Source organism: Podarcis gaigeae, assembly GCF_964106915.1.
Source record: "Podarcis gaigeae genome assembly, chromosome: 16".
NCBI lineage: Eukaryota > Metazoa > Chordata > Lepidosauria > Squamata > Lacertidae > Podarcis > Podarcis gaigeae.
Window position 1 is genome coordinate 27,081,897 of NC_139693.1, and position 18,597 is coordinate 27,100,493.

An 18,597-nucleotide genomic window follows, 5' to 3' on the forward strand; every position below is an offset into this window, starting at 1 on the left:
TAGATGGACAGTCCTGCTCTTACCACCTTTGCATCTGCTGCTGCCACAATCTGTTATCACAAATAGCTTCTTACAGTGGCAAAGACCTTGAATGGAGCACCTCTTGTCTTTGTTATAAAAACTAAACCATGATTTGCTAGGATTTGAAGTCTTTGCAAGGGTGGTGTAAATGAGAACCATCTTCTGAGCTGCAGAAATGAAACTATCTTTCTTTTTCTTTCTTTCTTTCTTTCTCTCCCTCCCTCCGCTGCCTCTACCCAATTGCTTCAGGGTTGCTGAGAAGGAGAACATCAACAAGATGTCACTTCACAATCTGGCAACTGTTTTTGGACCAACGCTGCTCAGGCCATCGGAAAAAGATAGTAAAATCCCTGCTAATCCAACTCAGCCAATAGCCATGACTGATAGCTGGTCACTAGAAGTCATGTCCCAGGTAAAGAAGTGGGATAGTGCAAGAAAAAATTTGCAACTTAATGAGTACATAGTGTCCCTAAGGCAAGGCAAAGCCTAGTGGCTCACCTTGTGGGATTAGGTTTGCTCTAGCTATCAGCCAGTCACTAATGTTGCTGAAAGTTTTCTCTGTGTTTTGTTACACAACGTAATAAAAACAGTAAACTGCCGTAGGAAAGTTATTGAAGAGTGGAAATGCATTCTTTAAATAAGTAAATGAACAGATAGCCTAATTTTCCCATGGATTGTGCTCCAACCTGGATCTCCCAATGAGTATACAGCACCCAAAATCTGCTACATAAAGCAGTTGCCCTCATAGTTAGGTCACTTCACTACACTGGCTTTCATTGACCTGTTTTCTCCTTTGTTTTCCAGGTCCAAGTTCTTCTCTACTTCTTGCAGCTAGAGACTATCCCCACCCCTGATAGCAAGAGACAGAGTATCCTGTTCTCCACAGAAGTGTAGGAGCCTTGATCAGTCCGTGTGGAATTTGCCATGGGTGTGAACTGCCCCACTCTGGGAATGAGAGAAACACATTACTCCTTCAGACATTCCTGGTCTGTCCTTGCCTACCAGGAGGAAATAAGGCCTTCAGTCCCTCTGCTATTTGCCAGGCAATGATAGGCTGAAGACTTTTTTAAAAAGAAAAAGAAAGAAAGATTCCTTCCACTTTTGACCACTAGAACAAGAAAGAACTGGGCCAGGCTGTGCTGTGAGTTTTCAACCAGCAGAGGGTAGCCCTGAGCAGCAAAAACTGTTTATTGTGGGGTATGTGAAAGAACAGATTCCTCTGTGGGTTTTGTTTTTTTCAATGGAATTAATTTTATCTTTGGGAAGCTTCAAGATTTCTACTTGGACCTCTTGTGAAGAGCAAAAGGATATATCAAAACTGTAGCTTTAATAGCTGCTGTTTTGGTTTTTAATGGAATACTGCAAAGTATATGCATTTATGATGCCCTCTACATGGAAATTTAAATCTTGATTTCAACTAGTCTCTTTTTAATAAATTAATTAATGAATTAGAGGCTTCATATGCAATCAGACCTCTTGGTTGGTTGTTGTTTTTGTCACAGACTTGCCTCTTTTCTTGGAAACGGAGAGAAGAAACCACATTTTTTTGCCTTTTGTCCCTTTTTGGGTAGGGGTTGATAAAGGAGGCACTTCCTGTTGCATCATATTAAGGCCAGTGTGGTAAAGGAGACTGGGGGAGGGTGTGATGATGGCAACTATTTAGATGACCTTACTTTCTGTATGAACCAAAAAAATAATGGGCAATGCTAATGTGAAAGATTTGCTAAATTCTTCAGGCATTCTAAATAGAATAGAAGATCACTTGCAAAATGGGGAGCTTCATCCCATTTCCCCATATAAAAAAGAAAAAAAACTTTTATCCAGTTCTCCACCCAGATGATGAAGGCTGTGCCTACACATAAACACCATAACATTTCTTCAGAGATCTGGGGACAAATGTCAATGGCTGTCTCCCAGCTGCTTGACCTAAACTTTCATCAGAATCGCTTTTTCGATACTTGAATTTTTATGTTCTTTCTTGAGACTTTGTATGTTGCTTATGGAAATTGTCTTTTCCACCTCAACCCCTTTTTTGCTGGTAAATATAAATGTTTTGATAAGATGTTTGATAACCTACACAATGATGGTTGATTGAGCAGGGAGCATTTTGTATTTTTCAGAAATCCTAGACATTCATGGACTTCAGAGCAGCCGTATCTAGGCACCAGTGAATTATACCACTGGGAAAGGATCAGTGCTGGGAACTGGAAACATGAACTAATTGTAGAGTCCTCAAATGGACAGGGAGGTTTTTGCTTTTGCTCTGATTTTACATTATATTTGGGGAGATATTTTGCCTATCGCTTCCCACTTGGTCATCCAGCATAATTTTTAGTTATACCCATACATGCCACCAATTTTACCAAGAAGACCAGAAACTGCTTGCAGGCAAGGGAGAAGAAGACAGAGCCCCTCCTTCCTTATTAAAAGTGTGATAAAGGGCTAAGATGTTAAACTAAATTGTTGGCTTGGTTCAGGAGAAGGATTGAAGTAGGGAATGAGACTCCCACAAAGGTTTGTCATGTTCCTAAGTTCTGATAAATAAAAGTGATTCTCCTTGTTAAACAAAACTAAAAGGTAGTGGAGAAATGTATGCTTTGACAGCCTTACTGATGGGGTTTTTTTTGGTACTGTTCCATAATGTCAGCTGCTTTGGGTATTATGAAATCACACATTCCGAAAGAGAGGAGAGGTTTTGTCATTTTCTATGTGTATTCCCGCATCTTTCATGTTCCTTAAAATTATTCATATGGGAATCTGATATTGCTTAGCTCCTCTTCCTACCAAGGCTACGATACTGTCCCTGTTTGGACATAACCTATTTCAGCTTATTATTTTATTGTTCTCACTTTATTTTATACTGTTATTGTTTTTCTAATTGTCCTTATTGTATTTTAACAATTTTTGTGTAAGCCACTCACAGAACTTTGGTTACAGAGCGGCATAGAAATACCGTTAATTAATAAATTAAATTATTAAGCCAAGATATGCACGAGCCTTGCATTCGTGTGCTTCATTCTGTCCTTCCTCCCTTCTCTTCTCTTCAACAACAGAAATTGCTGCCCAAAAATGGTGTGATTGCCAGTAACATAAATGGCTTTCAAAAAGCAGATTAGGCAAATCTTATAGAGGATAAGCCCTTCAGTGGCTATTAGTTGTGTTGCCTACATGGTACCTGCAGTGTCAGAGGCACCAGGAAGAGGGTTGTGTGGTGCTTTGTGAGCTTCCCAGAGGAAGCATGCTGGACTATGTCTTTGACCTGATCCAGCTGCAGGACTCCTGGTAAATGGTGTGCAGCAAGTGAAGTTGATCATTTACAGCTTTCACAGTTTCAGGCACTGATTAGAACATGGTAGCCATAGTCTCTTGGTTTGGATGTAACAGGAAACTATGGTAAAGTAACCCAGTACTGTATGTCTTCAGTCATGGGACACAGAGAAGAGAGAAAGGGACAGCATTTGCATGCACAAAGTTCATTCGTATTTTGGCTTAGTAAGCCAAGATATGTTATATCCAAATGGGGCTGCAGCATGTTACAAATGTTCTTCTCTAGACTAATTTCACTATAATCTAAATTCTACTTCTCCCATTTCCCTTGCTGTTCAATCAAGCCTTTAAAAAGAAGTGTGGATTGCAAAGTATTTGTGGAGGTGCTAAAAAAAGGTATCTAACATGCTATTAAATTTAGTATTATTATTATTAGAGGTAAAAAAATAATGGGATAATTCTGTTAACAGGAAGATATACTGTCTGAATTGCAGTTTTCTACCCTGCTTTGTCTCATCCCATACAATCATTTCTGTCCTTCTAAGCCAGCTTTCCTCAATTGCTGTGCTGGCTGGGGTTGATGAGAGTTACAGTCCAAAACATCTGGAGAGCACTAGCATGAGGATGTTCTAGGCAATGGTTCTCCCCTATGGCTTTAAAGGGGACGGATGCATGAGCTATGGGGCTGGGAAATGATCGACCAAGCTACTGTATTTACACAAATCTAATGTGCTATTGAATCAAATACGCACCTCAGTTTTCAAATCCTTGTAACCAAAAAAGTATTTGCTATGTCAGCAGTGTTTTTCAAGCTTGCAATCAAATCTAATGCACCATCAAATCTAATGCTCACCCTAATTTTCGTGATGTAATTTGGCCAAAAAAGGTGCACATTACATTTGAGTAAATATGGTATCTCAGATTCCTTCCCATGTAGTAGAATGGCAGAATTGATTAATCCCACTCCATACTGATGATCAATGTACTGGACAAAACTCTATTGTTGAGGGATTTGGGGGTGGCCATGCAAGGCTAGGGGTGAAGGAAGACTTCAGATGTTGGGATCATTCCATGGATTCAGGATACAAACAGATTCTAGGCTGAACTGAGCTTGCCTCCTTCGGCTCTCTTCAAAGATGGAAAAGTGGGAGGAGCATGGGTCATCCTGTTGAAATATCCCAAAGTATCTTGTTAGCAAAGGATCCCCCTATGATACAGTATCATAGCATCCTTGTTGGTCAATTTTTGGTACAGCACTAAAAGTTTATATGCACACTTTCTTTGGATTTACACAAAACTGTTCCTGGGAAGTTTGGGGCCACCCCAAGTATAAGAGATAGTCTTTCCTTAACATTCCAGTCATACTTGTATTGCAAGTTCAACTGGTCTCACAATCACAGTCTTTCATGTAGTTGTACTGGACTTGTATTACCTGAAGAACCAGCACAAGGGAGCTGTAGAGATTGGTGGTGCTTAAAGAGCTAATCAGATCCTCTACAATGACATGGAAGCCTTAGAGAGGCCTTAAATGTTTTTCTTGAGATGCGGGGGCTGGGGGGAGGGTTGTTTTGACCCTGTTCTGAGAACTGTAATTTCTTAAGGGCTTCGTCTTTTTTTGTCTTCTGATTTTGAATTTGCACCACTTCTCATTCAAAAAGGGCTGCTATTTTCCTTTGTGCATCATTGGTTGTTACTTATCTATAGCTGCGGCTTACAACTGGAAATGCAATACTGCAAAGACTACAAATGTGCCAATTCACCTTGCCTGACTTATTGATTTTTAAAAATTTACATAAAACTGTAATTTTAATATTAATATTGAATTGATACTTTATACTGCATAGTTGTAAGAAGGATGCCTTTGCTTTGGAAACCTTGAGAGCTGCTTTGATGAGCAGGTGAATTCTTACATGGAGGCACGTAGATGTTGGAGAGATTGGACAATTAATTTAGGCAATTAATTGATTTTATTATTAGTATCAATAATTATGAATTGGTATTATAAACCTATGCTTTCCTGAATAATTGCAATTCTGAGCTGGGAAACTGATCTGAATTTAAATTTAAACTGATCTGAAAATTGAGAAAGGGTTGGTTTTTTGTTTTTGTTTTAAATGATCTGTTAAGCATGCAACACTGTAAAAATGATCCAGATTTTCAAGTGAAGGGTTCTTATTTCCCCTGCTTGGAGTTTCCTTAAAATCACCAGGACTGCCTTTCAGTATACTGGTCTCCACATCAGCATGGCCTTGCGCCTCTCTGAGGATGAAACATAACTGGGGTGATGTGGGCAGGTGATAAGCAAGTTGCTACTTCATAGGAAAGCCCCTCAAGACAAGGATTCCTTTCTTCTAGAGGGTGCCTCTGTCCCACTGCCTGCCTAAGCTGCTACTATAAGCAAGGGCTTCTACTCAGAGCTTAAGGTTGCCCTGCTCCCAAGCTCACAATTTCCAAACTGAAATCCCTATCTGGGTATCAAGACTAGTGCTTCCTCCACCTCACTTGGGCAGAGGGGACTTAGCCTTCCCCTGGCACTAATGCAGCACTCTGGCATCACATACTAGGTTGGGGAAGCGGCTTGCTCCTCTGTCAACACTGGCAAATGCATGTGTGATCTTAATGTCCCCTCCATGCGCCTCTCACAGACAAGCTACAGATTACCAGATTGGTTAGTCTTGGAGGTGGTTATTCCTTCAATCTTTTCAGAGATTTAAAGAATGGGAGTGGCAAGAGGGGAACAGTACCACTTGGGTGACTAAACCAAAACAAAGAAGTATGCAGCATCCTTCTAAAGCTCCCCACCCCAAAAGGGGGAAAGTCCTCTCTTTTGCAGTAGCCTAATAACTTTGCATCAGATTTGACCAAAAATTAGTTGAGTGAATAAAGGGTTGTATCCAACATTAGTTATATTCAAAGAAAAAACATCAAAATTAATAAACATTACTAATTTATGTCCATTAATTTCAGTGGGTCTGCTCGGAGCAGCACTCAATTAGATACAACCCAAGGTGTTTTGACCATACTAGGTTATTTGTGAATGCAAAAAACTGATAACCTATAGTTTCAGGTTAGGCTTTCCCTCTACCTGCCTTTAAAATACATATTCTGAAATGATTTTCTCTTACTCTGCTCCACTGTGAATTCTGGAAGCTTGGGCAACTGATTTTTTTCACATTCAGGTGCCAACTATAGCAGGAAGCCCGACCCTCCAATGGTGATCCCATTCTTCCGGGATGCTTTTGGTGTATAGCTCAGAAATTTCAAATTAGTTATAAGTGGGTGGGCATAATTACAGGTTTTGCATATCACTGATAAACCAAGATGATAATCTTGGCAGATAATCTTATGGAATCTTTTGAAGATTAATTTCTATGCCTTAATGTGATAAAATGCAACTTTAGAAGGCATCTTCCTAATCGCTTCCAAGAAACCCAGGGGTTTTTTATTCCTCTTCTGTGATTCCAAGTTCCTTATGTAGCTTTCTCAATGCTCTGGTTTTAAAACCTCAAGTTACCTACAGAATATTCCATTTTACAGAAAGCTTTCCATAGCATAGATCCTTAATATTATTGGGTGTGAATAACTGAGTGAATGAATACGATATTGTGCCCTTCCAATATAACTTCCCTGTGTTTTGCTGTTATTGTTTAAGAACAAGCAAGAGAGCCCTGTTGCCTATCAATTCACAGCAAGGGTTGAACCACAATGATAGAATTCCCATCCTGTGGTCACTCAAGGAAGATAGTTCTAACAGCTTTAGGTTTGCTTTTGGAGCTTTGAGTTAGGGTGGTAACACTGGGATCAGCTGTTTTATTTGTGCTGTAACTGAATTATCATGGGATAGATTTGCTTTTTAATCTACCTTCAGCCCTTGTGGAGGTCAGGCTGTGGAACTGGTGAGTGAGGGGACTGGCTGCCTATTCTGCACATGTGCCCTGCTGAATGTGCTACAAAGTTTAATATCTCACACATCATAATAAGGGCCACACAGAGCTTGTGTCTGTTTTTTCAGCTCCTATCCCAAGAGCTTGTCAAGGGGCACAAAGACTAATGGAAATTTACTTGTCTAATCAGATCACTTTCACTTTCTTAGATATACAGTAGTGAACATTCCAAAACCTGATATAGGCAGGGGGCGGATTCCTGTTTTCTTCTAATAAACCTTCACAGACCAAACAATTCTGCACTTGTAGGTAGAGAAGAGGGAAACTGCTGGCCTCAGCAAAGCTCTGCATGTGCACTGTCATGGCTGGATTAACATTTAAGTATACTGCAGTCTAGTGACATGGCTTCTCAGTACGCTTCTTAGCATGTGCCTGTTAACTCTACAAGAGTAAGCAAATGTAGAGGTTCTTCATTTCCTTGGCTCTGACCACAAGAGTCTCCACAGGAAGGATGCCTTTAGTATGCTTCGGGTTATAAAACAACTGCTAGTGTCATTTCAGTAGGAATGTTATTGCTCTTATTTTTCCATACTTCATCACTCCTTTTGTATTATAAGCATCACTCTCCAGATTAGTGTCAAAGAAGGTATTCCTCCAGAAAGTTTCTTACAACTGATTCATAAGAGAGAAAAAGGATCATCAGAATAAATTGTACATATCCTCTGTCATCTCTTCATCACCATTATGTTCTGGTCCTCTTTTCACTGACAACCCTTCTGGCAGTCTGTGCAAATATTTACCAGTACTTAAAAGTTAGCTTCTGGGTTTCACTGCTTTGTGGCCTTTAGCATGATCAGGGAAGAATGCAGGGCTTAGGAAGGGGCAGAACTGTAATTCAGGTAGAAGCTTGCTTACTTATCAGTGGTTCCTGCTGTGTTCCAAAAAGCTAAGTAAATCAGCCAGATTACTTGCAGGAAGCAAAACCTGCCACATCCAGAAAAACTCAGGTCACCAGGTGCAGGCTTACTTTCACTGGTGTCCCTTCAGTTAACACCAATTTACGTTCTTTATATAACAGTGGGATTGCCATTCAGTCCTACATGTAAAAAGACAAGGTACTTGGGAATGGCAAAAACATGCCTTCAGCATCACATCCCTTCTCACCAGTCTGGAGATTAGGACTAAGGCTGATGCAGCACTAGCAATGTAATGTAATCCCGACCGTAACAGAGGGTCTTAGACAAAGTTTTGACTGGATTTGTTTATGTGAATTCAATTCCTGAGGCAGGATGACTTACAGGAGAATTTCTTCAAGTAATTTCCAGTCAATATCCAAGGTTAGCCATCACTTAGTGTTCAGCCAATTCTTTGAGAAAGATCACTTGAGTAGGATTCCTGATTCTGAATGAGAGTTGAATCTGGAAATTGCCTTCTGAGTGAAGATTATTCACCCAGATTTAATCTGGATCTCCATGGAGCAGGAATGGTCACATAATCTTTCCTGCAGGGAGTGCTAATGTAGATGATCAGCCTTACATTGATAAACAATGAAAAAATATTTTAAGAGGGTAAACTTGCTGACAGTTACTCCCCTTTGATCATGTCCCGTACAAGTCAGCATTTTTTATCATTGGTCAGGAAGAAACTACTCATAGTTTATAAATGTGTACAAAAGTGAATGCATATGTTCTGGTAATGTGATGGCATGTTTTGACCAAGGAGAGAGGTGACAGGCCTACTGTGAGTAATTGATTTCTATGATAAAAGGTAAGGATTCATGAAGGGATATCATGCAGTAACTGCATTTATCACATGAATACCGTACTCTTGCCCTCACTGTGTTACAGTCAAAATAAGCTATAATGAATTTAGATGAAATTATTTGTGATGGTTGTAAGTTACTGTGTGGAAAGGACAGCAAATAGGCTATTTTATTATAAACGGGTTTCTGTCTTAATCTTTCCTTCTGTTAAACTAACATTCTCACAACTTGAAAAGATCTTTTGGAATTAGCTTATTTGAGCAAGTTGAAAAAAATGAAGTTGATTTTGCACTGACATCCTGCTTTACAGGCCTTGTATCATTTTAACCATGACCCATCACCCACATGTATGAAATGCTGGCAGTAGATATGACTCAGTCCACGTTTGCTATTCTAGATCCCAATAATTTCAATGGGAGAGTTAAGCATGTACTGTATTGAATTTTCTACTGAAATGAGGGGAACCAAGAAGTTGCTAATTTTGGCTGGTGGTTTTCCCATGACACATGCCCTGCAATTACAAAACAACAACAATCAGATAATACCCAAGGATTGCCCAAGGGTAAATTAGTATGTAAATATTAGGTTTGTTTAAATTTTGGAGTTATCTTGGATGAATGATCAGAAAACCGAAGCCCACAAAAGTGTATTAACAGCTGGAAATGCATCATTCAGCATCTTCAGCGTAGAAGTGATTCTGTTAACTGCTTCTATGTCCAAAATAAATTTATACAAAGCAGTAGAAATACAGAATAAAAATACTGAGTTATACAGCTAAAGTAATCAAGCTGAAATAAGGTAAAAATTAATGAGTTCGACAATATGAAATATGCATCCTTTTCTGTGGTTTTACTTGGACTTGCCTATGTAACTTCTTTAACTTCCTTCTGTTAATGATCCATGTTGAATTCAGAGGAAAGCAGATGAATAAACTATTTATTTAAGTATAAATGCAATTAAATTATATAAATGCTTGCGTTTTCAGCTTATAGAGAAGGGTCTTTTTGTTCACTGATAGGTCACATTTCAGCCATGAAGCTAATATTTGTTGTCATTGTTTTTAAGACGGCCTTCGTGTTTTAAAAGCATTTTTGCATTGGCATTTTATACTGCTTCAATATTCCTTGCTTCAATATTCCAAAGAGTCCAATTCAGAAAAGTAAAACAGTAAAGTTGATTCTGAAGAGAGATGCTGAGCACTTAGAACTGCTGTGGAATATAATTGTTTTTCTAGTGCTTTTGTCTGTCTGGAACAGGTCCAAAAAAAAAACAGCAAAAAGTTAGTAAATTTAAAAGGTGTCATAAAAAAAGAAGGAAATGAAAAGGGACTGAAAAATCTGTATTTGGGAAACAAGGAGATCCAAGGCATTTGTAGTCTTTGTTTGTACACAATGTTAAATAAATTTATTCCGTATCTGTTTAATGGACTCAGCTGGTCTTACTTCTCAGCAGGCTGTATCTGGAACAGAATGAATATGTAAAGCATTCCTTGAAGACCGGACTAACTGAATATCCTATCACCATGGGGACAGAACTTAATTTGAACCAGGGCTCAGCTCCAGAGCCGGTGTCTAAATGCCCGGAACAGCCATAGTATAGAAAATGTTTCAGAGCATCTACAGAATGTATTTCCCTTACTTCAGGAGACTGTTCCCCATGGGGTTGTAACAGATAATCAACAGTTACATACAAAAGCACAATAAACTCTACAAAACAGTATTGTTGTTTACTACAGAAAAAAAAACAACTGAAATAGAAGCCACCCCACAGCTTCTTTCCAAACTTTTCAAGTTGGTGACACACTTTTTGGACATGCATCATTTCACAAAACAGTAATTCAGTTTTGCATCATTTCATGACACACGTAATTCAATTTTACAGTACAAGCAAACCGGAGTTTAAACTAAACCTTTCAAGCCCCAGGAGGAGCATGGGGTTCGTTCATGTGACACACCTACACACTGCAGCTGACACACTAAAGTGCCGTGACACACAGTTGGGAAAGCTCTGCTATAATTAACTTATATGCCAAAATGACTCCCCCAATTCCCAGATAGTAACCTCTCCCAAATACATCCTTAGCAGTCCTCCACATTCAAGCCTCACTCTCATAAATTCCCACCAACCATCCAAATATCTAATCCCCAATCAACTAGTTATTAAAGAGCAAATGCAGGTGCAGGTATATTGTCAGTATGTCATGCTTTTGCTGCAGGTTTACTACTATACCTGCAATGATCATGCCTGCTGCATAAAAGCATGGGGCTGTCAGACGTGAGTGTCCACCCTTTAAAATGGTAGATTAATTCATATTTAAATTTGAACAGAGATATTAAATAAGCTAAGATTATATCATACTGAAAATGTGTATGTCAGAAATGATGCAACTGGATTCCAGAAAGCTCTTGTAGTACTGTTTTCTGTGCCTTTTTTGTTCTTGAACAGAGCCACTGGGCATTTACCTGGCCAGACACTGCAGGTATATTATTAAGAGTATTGATCATGCACATTGCAGCTATTTGTACAAAAGAAGACTGCAGTTCAGCAAAATAAGAAATGTATGTGAGCCCCTGTGCAAAGCCCCTGAGGCAGCAATAAAAGAATGGGATAGAGGACCTGGTTGATGTTTCATCAATTAAGGGACTGCTCCACTGAAATGCAATCTTTGAAAGCCATGTATATGAGTTGTAATATAAAATGAATCACAGGCCTAAGCGATTGGAAAATCTCATTGAAAAGCCAAGCAGCTGAAGCACACAAGTTCAGTGGGTTGGTCTACTAACCCTTTTCCATTTCAAGCTATGGAATATATGGATAGTGAAAACATCTTGGAAACATGACTGTACATTAAAAATAGCATATGGTCCATACAATAATATCTAATAAGTACAGCTGAAGGACATTTTTGTGGATTATTTTAAAAATCATTTCTACCCCACCAGATTTCTTACGCATCTTCAATTAAAAACAACCAGAACAATAACATGAACGAAGAGCAAAAATACAGACACTGCTAAAATGTAACAGCAGGGGCAAAAAAATTAAGTCCAAACCCAGCCTACAAGGTTGCTGCCAGCAAAGAAAGTATTGACCAGATATGGGCAACCCTATAAGAAGGGGGCTAACCAGGCTTCCCCAAATATAGTTCCACAATCCAGGCACCACAACAAAAAAGTTCTCGTCACTCAACATGTTCCATCTAGGTGGGCATGATGGCAGCAAGATGCAGAGAGAGTAAGGCCTGTGAAGAACAGCATACAGTAGTGGGTAGGTGAGCTCATGTGAGAGAAAGGAGTCGTTCAAATATCCTAGTCTAAAATAGTTAAGGGCTTTATGGGCACTTTGAATTGTACCTAGAGATGAGCTAGTGGTGACTGCACATAAAATTCAATACAGTGATACCTTGGGTTAAGTACTTAATTCGTTCCGGAGATACGTTCTTAACCTGAAACTGTTCTTAACCTGAAGCACCACTTTAGCTAATGGGGCCTCCTGCTGCCGCTGCATTTTCTGTTCTCATCCTGAAGGAAAGTTCTTAACCAGAGGTATTATTTCTGGGTTAGCGGAGTCTGTAACCTGAAGCGTATGTAACCTGAAGCGTATGTAACCCGAGGTATTGTGGTTGCATGTTCCCCGGGAAAATGTTGGTCAGTCACATCTTATAATAGGTGAAGCTTCCAAATTGCAGTAATCCAAACAGGATGTAACCAATGCATTTGTGACTATGATCAGGTTTGCTTGAGTAAGAAAAGGAAACAACTGGCATTCCAGCCAAAGTTGTACAAAAGCTGGCCCCTGGTAACCCTGGGGCACCCCACCCCAAACAATGAAACTGACAGGAGTGCAGCTCTATTCAAAACAGGATGTACACCTCCAACCTGGCTCAACAGCATCTTTACTCTGTTTGCTAACCTGCCTCCATCATTATAGGCACCAATTAAAGACCTCCAAAGCTACTGTGGATGCTCATGAAATGGAGAGAGTGAGCTGTGTATCATCAGCATATTGACAACGCCCCAGCCCAAATCCCTGGATAAACTCTCCCTCTGGTTTCATATAGATGTTAAATATTTGCTTGCCAGTTTGCAATACTTATCAGCTGCACTTTAGCTGAACCTCTCACAGTAGCTTCAAAAGATAATAAAAACATGGATAGGAACAGCATAAAACAAAACCACAGTAGGACAGCGTAAAACAAAATTATAGATTAAAAACATTGGAAAATAAGGTTTTTACCTGGTGCTGGGAAGAATAAGATGGTGGGAGCAGATGAAGCTCCGTTGGGATGGAACTTCAAAGTCAGAGGCAACAATGGAAAATCCTGTCGCTGCCAGCATTTCACTTCAAAAGTCAGGAGAATCAAGAGCAGGACCGTAGAGGATGATTTTTAGCACCTGAGCAGCCTTATGTGGAAATGGTTGGAGAAGGACCACAGCTGAGTGGAGGAGCATCTGCTTTGCATGCAGAAGGTCCCCGGTTCAATCCCTGGTCTCTTTGGGAGAAACCCCTGCTTGAAACCCTGGGGAGCCACTACCAGTCAGTGCATGCAATACTGAGCTAGATGGGATGGAGGTCTGACTCCATAATAAGGCAGCCCCCAAGTTGTTCAGGGCTTTATACAGTGGTACCTCGCAAGACGAAATTAATTCGTTCCGCGAGTTGTGTCGTCTTGCGATTTTTAGTCTTGCGGAGTGCGGATTCACTGGGTATTAACGGCTTTAAGAAAAAGGAAGCAAACTCACAAAACGTTTTCGTCTTGCGAAGCAAGCCCATAGGGAAAATCGTCTTGCGAAGCAACGCAAAAAACGAAAAACCCATTCGTCTTGTACGTTTTTCGTCTTGCGAGGCATTCGTCTTGCGAGGTACCACTGTACAGTATATCAAAACCAGCACTCTGAATTCTGATGTTGGTGGACAGGCTCTATGTCCAGGAGAGGGTGCAGCTGGCACACAAGTCTATGTTACAGAGAGGTACTCTGAACCAGATGAGGCAACTGGGCCTTCTAACAAAAAGGTCCATGTCTAGCAGCCCACCCAAATGTGAAGTGTGATCCCTCAGTCCAAAAAAAGAACCCAGCAGCGTGCACCACCTCTGTTTGGTGTGGATTAAGCTAAATACAGTAGCAGAAGGGGGCAGCACCCCTTTGCTGCCCTGGGCTCCTTTGGAAGAGCAGGATATAATTGTGTAGTGCTTTCAGGCCTGGAAGACTAGGGTTCAAATCCCAACTCAGCCATGAAGCCGGTTGGGTAGGCTTGAGCCAGTCACTGCCCCTCAGCCTAACCTACCTCACAGGGTTGTGTGGCTAAAATGGGGAATTACGTATTTCACCTTGAACTCTTTGGATATAAATAGTGTAATTTATGACATGTTTCCCATCCCTTTTCATAATCTGAACCTGGAAGGAAACTTTGTTAAGGTAATCGGCACCATATATGGTCAAATTGGACCTTATCTATTTGTACCTCAGAATAGGCGGGCGTAAAAATTGGCCAGTGGCTCTCAAAAATAGAGCTCAACAGCTAAACAAAAGAAGGCAAAGCGGAGCTGAGGAATTTTTTTTTTTTGGAGGAGGGAAGAGTTCAATAACGTGAATACTATATAAGGTTAAGAATTTCCTCTCATTAGTGGAAATATGGCAGGTATACATGACGGGGACCACGTTATAAAGACGCCTTTGCTTTATCGCGCATTTTCATCTCTGAGGACCAGTTTGTTTTTCTCTTTTTGGTCGTTTTCCACCTCCCTCAGAGTGTCCCCTCCGGGGGTTTCCCGCCTTTTTCAAACGCCCCCTCCCCGCCGTTCAGGAGCCCCCTCGCTGCCTCGCAGCTTCCCGCCCCGCGTCGCGCGCGGAGGGGTGGGGCGGAGCTGGCGGGGGAATAAGCAGAGAGAGAAAGGGGAAGGAAACCGAAGCGGAGCCGCGCATGCCCCGCATGACTCTTGGCTCGCTCGTCAGCCGCCGTGCCCGATGTGCCTCTCGGCGTTCCCGAAACTTTCACGCCTGCGCGGTGCTGTCTCCAGCTCGGCGCCTGCGCTGTACGGCTCTCTAGCACTCTGAGGGAAGAGGGGTAATTGCAGCCCCGGCGGTTGTTGTCGTCGCTGACGCCGACGCCGCTTGGAGAAGCGCGTCCTCTTCCCTCCTTACCGGGCCTGGCCTCCCCGCCCCCCCAGTGAGAAAGAAAAAGGAATAAGCAGCGCTGTCCGGTAAGGACCGAGCGGGGTTCAGAGTTGGGGGGCGGCGAAGGGAAAGGGAACGGAAACGCCCCCCCTCACCCCCCAAGAACGACCTCCCTCCTCTGAGGCGGGGCGGAGGGTAGCCGCCGTTGTCTTGGCCGCCCAGGCCTGGCGCGGGGTCCGCCCTCCGCTCCCTCAGGGGTCTTGTTTGTGCTCTTCCCCACTCCCGTGTTCCGCTTCTGGTCTTTCCTCACACTATGTCTCTCTCCCCCCCCCCCCAAGTTACTCCTATTTACATGTCATTTCTCCATTCTTAGTAAGCCGCCTCGACCCTCTGTAGAAAGGCGGGGTATAATGACTATGATTATTATTATTATTTGTTAAATGTCTTTCCCACTTTTCTGCCAAGGAGTTCACGGTAGTGTATATGGGATTATCATCAGCTCCCATCCCCAGTCCCTGGCTACGGGTACGAACATTTCCCTCTTCTGCTCCTACCCAAAACACCTACAGTGCTTTTTCCACATGCTTGCAGTAACGTTTGGAAAGCTGAGTAGGCTTTTATTATTTATTTGCTACGTTTACACCCCACCTTCTCCCCCACCCCAGGATATCAAGGTGGTGTACATGGTTCAACCCCCCCCCCCATTTCAACTTCACAACAACGCTGTGAGGTCGGTTAGGTTGAGAGTGAATGGCTGGCCCAAGGTGAGCTTAGTGGTCAAGTGGGGATTTGAAGCCAGGTCTTCTAGGTCTGACACTAACACTGGATCTCTTCTTATCCTCATCATAATTTACTCCCCCTTCACCCTAAGGCCTTGGGTTGGTTTACAGCAGTTTAAAAATATATGAAAGATAGTTTAAAACAACTTTTAAAGATTACAGAACTAAGGTGACTTCTAAAAATATCTCTCTCAAGTGTTAAAGGCCAAGGTAAAGAGGTGTGTCTTCAGTACCTATATAGAGCACTTGATATTGTTGTCAAAAGAGCAGCTGCCTTCAGCCTCCTGGTGCTTTTTTCCATCTGTTGTAGGGCTGCCAGCAGCAACCTGCATGGTCAGTGGTGATGGAAGCCCCAGGTTGGGGGAGGCTGAGCTAAGACCATATATAGCACAGGGGTTCCCTAGCTGTGATCTTTCAGCTATATCTGGTTCTGTGGCAGATGGCTAGATACTGCACAGGACATCCATTACATTAAATAGTCATATTGATTGTATATATTGTAGGTTTTTTTGTATTACAGTGTGAACTAAGGAATTCAATTTGTGATACAATAAATAAGAAATGAAAGAAGCAATTAAAATACACTATAAAATCTATTTTATTTTTGAAATTTATGAGCTGCTTTTACAGATTTGTGTGGAAAAGTTGAGTATAAATTATATAAATACAAGTGATACTCCAAACCGTAAGAGGTTTGAGATATTGGATCCAGTTTGAGCAAGCACTAGAACTAAGATGATCAAATAAATAATATTTAACCATCACCACCTGCTCCTCTTTTACTGCTATACTGTTTGGGGCAGTTTATTATGGTTTTAGAAAGATTATCATAGTATTGAGTGCCATTTGGCTGAGAAGGTTCTTAGGAAATAGTAACTATAATTAATGAATAATATACATTATGGTACTACTCGCTGTTCACTTCAAAGTGGTTGGTTTGTTTGTTTGTTTGTTTTGTTATAAATTTAAGCCTGTTATGCCGCCTTTTATATGGTGTCACAAGGAGATGTACACACTAATACAAGAATTGTAAACAAAATATCGATTGACATCTACAACAATAAAAGTCATAATGCAGCAGTGATCCCAGTAATATGAACTCATAACCCTGATTTTCATAACTGAGCACGAGTGCTTTTTGCACCCTGTTTCAGTAATCTCTGCCTTGCAATGTTGACAAATATTCCTGCATTGCAAAGGTGGAGATGAGGCTAAGAATGCCTTTCTTAAGGTTACTCAGTGAGTTCATGTCTGAGTTTATATTATGAACAACATCTCTTCGGCAAAACAAAAGGTCTCTCTGGTTCAGCATTGCACTTGTCCCCAGTGTCTGATATTCAGACACTGCACACAAGGCTTCCCAAGCACCTGTAATCAGCTGGTTGTTGGCACTTGGAAAGTGCTACACAGGGTGTTTTACAGTCACTGCTATTCAGCTACAAAGCTTCTTTTTCAAGCCCCTCCTTTGCCTTCCCCACACTTGACATCACCATGAGGTGTACTGCAGGTGGGCATGGCTTGCAAGAAACAGCTTTGCGGGCCAAATGAGGAGGTTTGATTGTCCTAATTAGGGCTGTGGCCTGGAGGTTCTGTCCCCTTGGTTTAATGTTGCATCTGAACCAGGTTATAGATTCAGTAAAAACCAAATTGGGTAGTTTTACATAGTCATATTTCCACCCAGATAAAGTCCCACTGTTGAATGGGTACATTACTGTTTGCCATGAAATACAACCTTCCCTATTTGTTTGCCATTGGTGGTCTAAAATAAAAATTTGAAAGCAACTTTTATTAAAGATCCATGCTTAATAATCTTACACAGGTTGGCAGGCAAGTGGCTGTATATAAGTGAGCACAGTGCAACAAAACCAGTGCTAGGAGTTGGGAACCCATCTTAATACCAGCTCGCATCACAGCATTCAGATTCTTTCCCCATCCCCTAATTGAGCAGTGGCTGCAGTTTTTTCTTCTCATGATAGAATAGATAGAGTCTGGCTAATGAAAATGGCTTCCCTAAGTGCACCACAGACATAAAGTGTTTGCAAATTAAATAAACATTTCAGCTGTTGCTAACAGTTGGTTTCTGTTTTTTGCATTTTAAAAATTGACTGTTTTATGCCTGTCTTGTATACTCTTTCCCCTAACACTTTAGTTAAGATGGAATCCTTTAGGTGATTTCATTGGAGGATTCCTGAAAGTTTGTGAGGAATACTCTGCTGAATGTTACACTTGTAACAATTACATATGGTCAACAAAGAGGCTAAACAGAAGGTTAACTAAATGTCCACAAACTCCTTCTGAGTAACATTTTTCTTCTTTTCTGTACTTCAGTTCAGATAAGATTTAAAATAAATAAATAAAAGGGAAATATATTTCTTCTGCACTTTGCAGAAAGCAGCTTGTGTGGATATTATAGATTCAAGTAGGGTGCTTTGGCTATGGGTTCTGAAACATGTGGTGTCCCTGGATAGCAGCTTAGAAGCATATGACTCAGTGCTCTTCCAATATAAGGTAATTTTTTTGCATGGCTGGGACGCAGATTGCAATGCAGCGTCCATAAAATGTCTTTAATTGGTGAACTGATCAAGTATCAGGTTAATGGTAAAGCTATTGTTAACCTGATGAGATTTAAGTGTCCCATTTTGTAAATTGTAATGATGAAGATGTAATTGATGTATTTCAGGTATTAAAAAGGTAAAAGGTAAAGGACCCCTGACAGTTAAGTCCGACTCTGGGGTTGTGGTGCTCATCTCACTCTATAGGCCGAGGGT

At 41.0% G+C, this 18,597-nt stretch overlaps 2 protein-coding genes and 1 long non-coding RNA gene across 3 annotated transcripts in view; 2 read left to right on the forward strand and 1 right to left on the reverse strand.

The window, feature by feature from the left end:
- The window catches only part of BCR (BCR activator of RhoGEF and GTPase), a 97,196-nt gene extending 86,839 nt beyond the window's left edge, over positions 1-10,357 (forward strand). The window contains exons 22-23 of the mRNA XM_083716888.1: positions 271-433; positions 826-10,357. Coding sequence (XP_083573014.1) covers positions 271-433; positions 826-915 — 253 coding nt within the window. The 3' untranslated portion in view covers positions 916-10,357. The remainder of the gene's footprint in view (positions 1-270; positions 434-825) is intronic.
- On the reverse strand, positions 9,936-14,765 carry LOC310834321. The gene is made up of 3 exons (XR_014559186.1): positions 13,801-14,765; positions 13,171-13,546; positions 9,936-12,175 (listed from the first exon to the last, which is right to left on the reverse strand). It is a non-coding gene; the product is annotated as an uncharacterized lncRNA (long non-coding RNA).
- Positions 14,766-14,790: 25 nt separating this feature from the next.
- Positions 14,791-18,597, forward strand: part of SPECC1L (sperm antigen with calponin homology and coiled-coil domains 1 like) — a 50,860-nt gene continuing 47,053 nt past the window's right edge. Inside the window, exon 1 of the mRNA XM_083717017.1 lies at positions 14,791-15,136. The gene's annotated coding sequence lies outside the window, so the exon portion shown is untranslated. The remainder of the gene's footprint in view (positions 15,137-18,597) is intronic.